The 7,185-nt window shown below is 41.4% G+C and overlaps 1 protein-coding gene across 11 annotated transcripts in view; it reads right to left on the reverse strand.

Annotated features, from left to right (window-relative positions):
- The window catches only part of LOC118405695 (1-phosphatidylinositol 3-phosphate 5-kinase-like), a 40,751-nt gene extending 34,343 nt beyond the window's left edge, over positions 1 to 6,408 (reverse strand). For 3 of the 11 annotated variants that reach the window (XM_035805317.1, XM_035805318.1, XM_035805309.1), the window contains exons 1-7: positions 6,056 to 6,407; positions 5,361 to 5,505; positions 4,349 to 4,710; positions 3,460 to 3,643; positions 2,399 to 2,633; positions 1,645 to 1,788; positions 778 to 867 (exon numbers count right to left, since the gene is read on the reverse strand). In XM_035805317.1, the coding sequence (XP_035661210.1) occupies positions 778 to 867; positions 1,645 to 1,788; positions 2,399 to 2,633; positions 3,460 to 3,643; positions 4,349 to 4,710; positions 5,361 to 5,496 (1,151 nt within the window). In that variant the 5' untranslated portion in view covers positions 5,497 to 5,505; positions 6,056 to 6,407. Of the gene's footprint in view, positions 1 to 777; positions 868 to 1,644; positions 1,789 to 2,398; positions 2,634 to 3,459; positions 3,644 to 4,348; positions 4,711 to 5,360; positions 5,506 to 6,055 lie in introns of all 11 variants that reach the window. The other 8 variants (XM_035805311.1, XM_035805313.1, XM_035805310.1 and 5 more) reach the window with 7 other exon arrangements.
- Between the last annotated feature and the right edge of the window lie 777 nt (positions 6,409 to 7,185).

Consider the following 7,185-nt stretch of genomic DNA (forward strand, 5'->3'; position numbering starts at 1 on the left):
AGGCTGCAAGAAATGTGACCGTCACTGTATTAAAGACAATAGAGGATAAGACCTGGAAAAGACGTTGGAGAGAATACGACTGGTGTTATTTCACATAGCCAGTAGGTGAGATTGAATAGTTGTAAGTACATGGTAGGGCCCAGGAGAGAGCTGTTATACTTAAATGGGGCAAGAAAACGTGACTACAAAAGACCTGAAATTGTTAAATACATGAATGTGCTGTTACTCTACTACATAAGGACTACAGAAGGAAAGGTACTAGTTTGGTGACGTGGGAACTAGGGGAGTGGTTATACGGGTACCTGAATTTAATGTCTTTATCATCTTTGCTAGCAAACTACTACTAGATAATACTAACTCAGGACTACAGAAGGAAAGGCACAAGTTGGGTGAGGGAATGACTAGGGGAGTTGTTATATGGGTATATGAGTTTACTGTCTTCATCATCTTTGTATGTGCAGTTCCTCTACTACATAATACTGCAGTTACTCTGTGCAGTGTGCAGTTACTCTACTAGATACATGTAATACTAATTCAGGACTACAGAAGGAAAGGTGCGAATTGGCTGAGGGAATGGCTAGGGGAGTGGTCATACGGGTACCTGAGTTTACTGTCTTTATCGTCTTTGTATGTGCAGTTACTCTACTACATAATACTGCAGTTACTCTGTGCAGTGTGCAGTTACTCTACTAGATACATGTAAGACTAATTCAGGACCACAGAAGGAAAGACACAAGTTTGGTGAGGGGATGGCAAGGGGAGTGGTTATATGGGTACCTGTATTTACTGTCTTCATCATCTTTGCTAGCAAACTTAAGCGACAGGCGACGGCGTAGCCCTGCAGGGATGAGTGTGGCAGACTCCTGGCTATATATGGGGTACAGACCGAGGGAAGCGTGGCTCATTAGTACACGTTAATCACTGCAAAATTAAATCACACAAACATGACAAGCATATGAAGCAGTCTTCTGTCTCACTGTATACTCTTGACACAACTGAGTAACATCAAAATTCAGTACCAGGCTATCATTCATCTTTTTCAACCTTTCTGTCAATGAGCAAAGAGGGATGTTACGTATTGTCTTAGCAAGATAAAATGAGTTGGCTGCACTCTCCAAGCATTGGTACCAAGTACTCAAGTGGTGTCAGATTATGCAATGTGTATTTAAACAGCACAATACTGTGTGAAGAGGAAAGACAAATGTTATTTGCAACATCATAGGAACATACATCTATAAAAGAAACATACAGTTAGAACAAGATATACACAAGACCTAAAGCACTAAATTGGTAACTACAAATGGCATTGCTCACACTAGCAGCATGTCTAGTGGAGTATGGCAGCTAGAACATAGAGTCCAGGTAGTACGTTTAATTGGAAGTTCTACTGGTTGATGTATGAATTTTAATGCAAGGAGCTGGTAAGGAGATACCTTAAGTAAAGACATATTTTTCTCTGTGGAAAAAGTCTTGTGACAGGAAAGGAAGAGAGGTTAGTGCAGATGGGTTAGCTTCTTGGACAGAGGTTCTTCTTAATTACCGTACCTGCTTGGATAGACTTTTTTTGTTTATAGCAAATGGCACATGCTAATTAAAATAGCTGCTACAGAATAAGATCCTCTGGCATGTTTTCTCTCTGTGTACCTGTGGGACAAGTCTATCTCCGTTCTCGAGGGTCGTGGGGACAAGTCTAAAAGGATTTGGGAGATGCGGCGCCCCATGTAAGCAGCCGGCACCCACAGGTTGGCGTCCGATCCAACGCTGTAGCGTTTGTCGTGGGGGTAGGAGCTGAAACACGAGACAAAGTCCACCCCCATTGGAAGTTGGTGATTTATATGATAACACTATAACAAACTATAAAAATAACAGTAACTAACACTTCTGCACCACATAGCATCTGGAAAAGATGTTTGTTTCGTTTACTATCCCTAAGCTACGGAGAACGCTACTTAGTATACAAATAAAACCACTGTGTTGGGTGGCTCTCAATATAGATAATAATGCAGAGAGCAAACTTGTCCAACCCTGATGTTTGTTTCATTTTCTATCCCTATATCAAGGAGAAGCCTATATAAATAAAACCACTGTGTAGTTGTGGCCTTCAATATAGATAAACATGCAGAGGGAAAAACTTGAGTTGTTAACCTTGAACCTATTATTCATATACAAATGTACTAAGCCATAAATGTGACCATATCTAATAAGCATTAAGAATAGTGTTGATGTAATAATGAGAGCTGTACTGTTGTATGGTGAGTCTCCGTGCTATACTGACTAATGCGCATTTGAAAAAGTTTAACAAACCCATGCAAAGCTGTAGAAAAATGATACACCTCATCTAGAATCTGATTGAAACCTGCTACTGAATCAGTGCTTTACAGCTTAGCTAAGTTTTTACCTTCTCCGCCCAACTTCCTCCTCTAAAGGCCGAGGTGAGACCCTTTGCCGTAGCGTCTTCGGTGTCCCGTCATCCCGGTAGGCGTCGTACCAAGTGAAGGAGCCTGACGTGGTGAGGTGCGACTCTGTCAAGTTCTTCAGATCCTCGCGTATCGCCTTGAGGTCACCGTTTCCGTCCACGGTCTGAGCGTAACTCAACACCACCTTGCAACAATATGTGCAGACGCGAACATCGCCTGGACAAAGCACAATTTTTTTTTCCTTTTTACACCAAATCTGAGAGAAGGTCTGAAGCTTCAACAAAAACAGCAGATAAAAGATCAGTAAAGACAGAGAAAAATCTTAACAGGCAATAATTGTGCCAATACAGCCATAGTTGTAAAAAGCCATTTCCCAAGCAGATGTTAAGAGGCAAAATTATAATCTTCCTGGGTGCCTGTTTCTGTTACTGCTTCTCTAGTTTTGTACCAGAAAGGCAAAGTTAAGAAAATATGAGATAACTGTCCTCCCAATATTTGCTTTGACTTTGAGATAAGCAAAAAGCAAGGCTTTCAACACAGAGTCATGTTCAACAATTTGACACAATTTTGCTGCTCATGTCAGATAATACTGTGCCTTTCTATGGGTTAATGCTAATATGGCAGGAATCAAGTCCACTAAACAACAACAAATGCACAAGTACAGCAGTATCACTTACTAGTACAGAACTCAGAGTCAGACTCTATAATGGGACAGGAAAACACAAGACAGGGAGACAGGACACAACAAGAAGGACACAGCAAAACAAAACAAAAACGAACATCTGAGTCATGAAAGCATGATATACATGTAATTATGAATATTCAGTTTTCTGCAGCAGCAAAATAATGGATACTTTATATGAGCCATTGCACAACACTAGCTCAATATCAATCAAAGTCCAAAGTCTTCCAATATGAAGAAAAAAGCAAAGATCAAATTTGGCATTTCTTGCTCTACAAAACTAACCTAATTTTTTTTGACAGACTTTTGTGACTTACAACACATTGAACTTTTGAGATGACCCCTAAGGTTTCCACCCACCTGTATAACCCATGAACTTTCCTGGGACTTGTTGATTGCAACAGCGACTACAGAAGATCTGGCCGCACACCCTACAGTGGTGCCGTCTGCGAAAGGTGTTGAACTTGTCACCACATTCGTAACACTCCTTACACTGGCTATCCGGCATCCAATACTGTTTCAGGTCACTTGGGTCTTTGTATTCCTGCCATGTGGGAATGAATAAATGTGTCCACTAGAAAGGTAACACTTGCAGACAAATACACAATGTCTACCTTCACACGGTCTAGCCTAGCAAAATACTGCTCTGTTTATTATTACTCAAACCCTTCCATGTATATAATGACCAGCCCCTTCAGCTTTGTCCTGCCACTTGCCATATTAATCAAACACCAAGGTTGCCAGCTAATCTACCAGACAAAACACAGCAAAAACAATAATTTTATTACACTGTATTTTTTCCTTCAGTGGAGGTAAACATAATGGATGAATGAAATCTATATGGCAATTGAACATTAAAAAAACATGCTACCAGCGGCCCAGCCCCCTGCTGTAGTATTACACGTAATTGCACAGCAGTGTGGCCCAAGGGCAAACAAAAGGTGATGAGCACTACCCTTTATGACATTGGGAGGAGGTTTTTAAAACCCTATAATCAACATGTCTTATTCCTGGGTTGAGAATGCAAAGTTACATATGAGTCTAATTTTGCATTCTCAACCCTGGAAGATAAACCTTTGGCAAAAGGGTATCTGAATTCGAAGCTGGTGTGTTACGCCGAAGGGCGATTATACCGGCTATATAGATACAGATACATATATAGATACAGAATTAACAACAACTAACCTCGCATACAAAACTGAATGCTAAATCTATCTAGAAACAAAAAGTTTGACTAAAGGAGTCTAACCTTGCCCACCTTGATCCGTCCATCCAGAATAGCAACCAGCCTCTTCAGCACACTGGGAAGGGTCCGGATTTCCACAGCATTGCCTCTGTTCGCCACCTCTGACGACTCCCTGAGTGATACGGTCCTCCTGCGGTGGTCCTCAGGCCTCAGTCTGTGTGCAGGACTGACCGCTCCATGCCTGCTGACTCTCCCCTCTGTCGTCCGTTTGCGGTGGACCTGCTTGTGGCCGTGTGTGTGCCCTGTTGGCTCTTTGGACGACTCCTTGATGGTCGGGATGGACATCTTGGAGGGACGGCTTGACTTTCCCGAGGCTTGCTGCCTTTTCTTGGCGTCCTTGTCATCTTTGGTAGAATCAGAAGACCCTGTTGGAAGTAAGGGTACCAGTACATTAAATCATGATAAAGGCATTGAAGGAAGGGTAATTAGTAATAAACAAAACCATTGTGAGTAAGGGGAAGTAAGAATGTAACACCCCCAAGAAATAAAAATAACGGAACAACCTTTTTTTTTTTTTTTCTTCTTTCTCTTGAGGCTACTTTACCTTACTTACTTATCCTCTTTGTCCCTGGAGAGACATAAGCAATGATAAAGCCATGAGCCATGACTCTGTCTTGCGCCAGTCTTTGTAGTCTACTGCCTTAAAATTAAGATTCTGTAGCCTATAGCTACATGATATACTGTATACTGTGAGGTCTCATCCACACACATCGGCAAGGGCCTTTCCTGCAAGTGTGGTGGGTTCTTTTTTATGCCGAAGGTATGGCTCTCTTCAAACACTGGACCTCCATTTAACATTGTATTCAAGAGACATCCCTAACACCGACAGAAGCTAGGTACACGTACGTACATATACTCACTTTCACCTTTAGTGAATGTCATGTAGCCTTTCACAATAGCATAACATTGAAAGCATGTCAGGGGATTAAGCCCTGAGTTAGTTAAACCCTAAAACAAATTGTATAACCATATAATACAAAGTCCAGCCCTTAATTACCATAAAACAATGCCTTACCTTTCCTCCGGAACAACCTCGACAGCGAAAACGTTGACGTCTGGTTCTCCTCAAGTGGAGTCAGGGGCGCAAAATGGGTCAGCCCACTTTCCGGCGAAGGGGTGGCCTTAGGCTCTTTTACAGTTGCTTCTGCCATTAGTGCTCTCTGAAAATGGGACACACAAAATCCAATCATTATCAACAAGCAAATGAATGCAAAGGGGTCTTGTTGGGTAGAGTACTAGTAGGAACTGGTTTCAGCCAGATTGTAAATTCATCAGTAGCATCGTATTCTTATCATGAATCAGAGATATTTAACATTCAAATGTTTTCTCTTTCTCTTCAAAACAGTTTACCTACTAAAGATGAGCAGATCTAGATTGCACTTCTTGGAAATAAGGCATTTATGTCAACAGATCACTGTTTTCTTCTTCTTCTCCGTTTTCCCCTCAGAGTCATTTTTCAGAGTCAAATGCTTCGACAACTAGCACCACGTTTCATAAAGGGCATAAACATGGAGCAAAGTTTCGATGATATTAACCAAATCTTTTGACGATCAAACCTCGACAAACAAAACTATCGGAATTCTAATCCCCTTGGACATTGAACTCATCGCCTTGGCCTTGCATCAATTCCAAACTCCCAACTGTGTTTCTAAGAAGACTTCAGCACTTCTGCAAGACAGTTTACTCAGATTAGTTCCACCATTAACCTACCTTACTACTCCTGGCGTCAGAACCTATCTTTCAGCCTTACTTGGGATGAAATTCCACGCAAATCGCAGAAAAACAAGTAACTTTCCGCTGAAAGTCGACCATTTTGACAATCACATGACTTCCCTATTACCTTAGTCGGCAATGAACTTATGACTGAATATATGATTAGTGTTTTCCTTCTTTCTATCAGCCGTTTGACACAAATATTCAAGTGCAAACAAATTTAAACTACTAGATTATTACTCCCAATTGTCAATGGTTTGGTAGTTGTGATACAGTACATTGTTAAGCTAACATTTTTACAAGCTATGAAAGGCCATCACAATCAGGGGTAAATCAGCCGATGATGTTATAGGTGAAAGGTTGTGACCCCGAAAGTTCAAAGTTCACCGTACGATTGTTTACATCAGGGAAGGCTCGAACGAATGTGATCGATACTTTTAGCAGGATTCACAGGTATTGTGGCTACTTAGATTGATCAGTGACGGTCTGAATACTAAGTTAAGGATGTCTTCTATCTTTGCATTCGTTCTTAGATTATCATTGACCGTATTTCTTTTCCCAAAACTAGATAGATTGTATAGGGGAGGGGGAACATGTAGGGACTTGCTTCGTCATTGCACAGCGCGCTTACGCAACATAAATGATATTTTTACACGCGAGGCAGTGCTACAGATTTCTACTTTTGCAACTGTTTACATCCAAAGAACCACATTCAACCAACAGCAAGTCGCAAACCGATCACATCTATTTTTAGCTTTAGTGTTTACATCGTGTCATCACGATATATTTATGACACGCCAACGGATGATGTCAGAAATGGAACGCGTGTTTTTCTACTGCGCCATGGAATCAGAACACGGAATGCCGTTTCCTTTTGTGTTTTGGAAAATGCTACGTGCCAAACAATGCGTACTGCTGTACGTGAATGGCTGTCTGACCACAGACGGGAAGTGATTTCAACCGACTGTTTAGCACTGGAGCAGCTTTTCCATCACTTAACAGATATGTCATCCTAGTAGAGATGTTTACCAAACAGCTGTTCCAAAGTGTTTATGGGCCATGGTGCAAAAATGCCACCAAGCAAAATCAAGCTAGCTTTTGCATCCAGCAAGTCCTCTACTAAAGAC

The sequence above is a fragment of the Branchiostoma floridae genome, chromosome 18 (assembly GCF_000003815.2).
Source record: "Branchiostoma floridae strain S238N-H82 chromosome 18, Bfl_VNyyK, whole genome shotgun sequence".
Lineage (NCBI taxonomy): Eukaryota > Metazoa > Chordata > Leptocardii > Amphioxiformes > Branchiostomatidae > Branchiostoma > Branchiostoma floridae.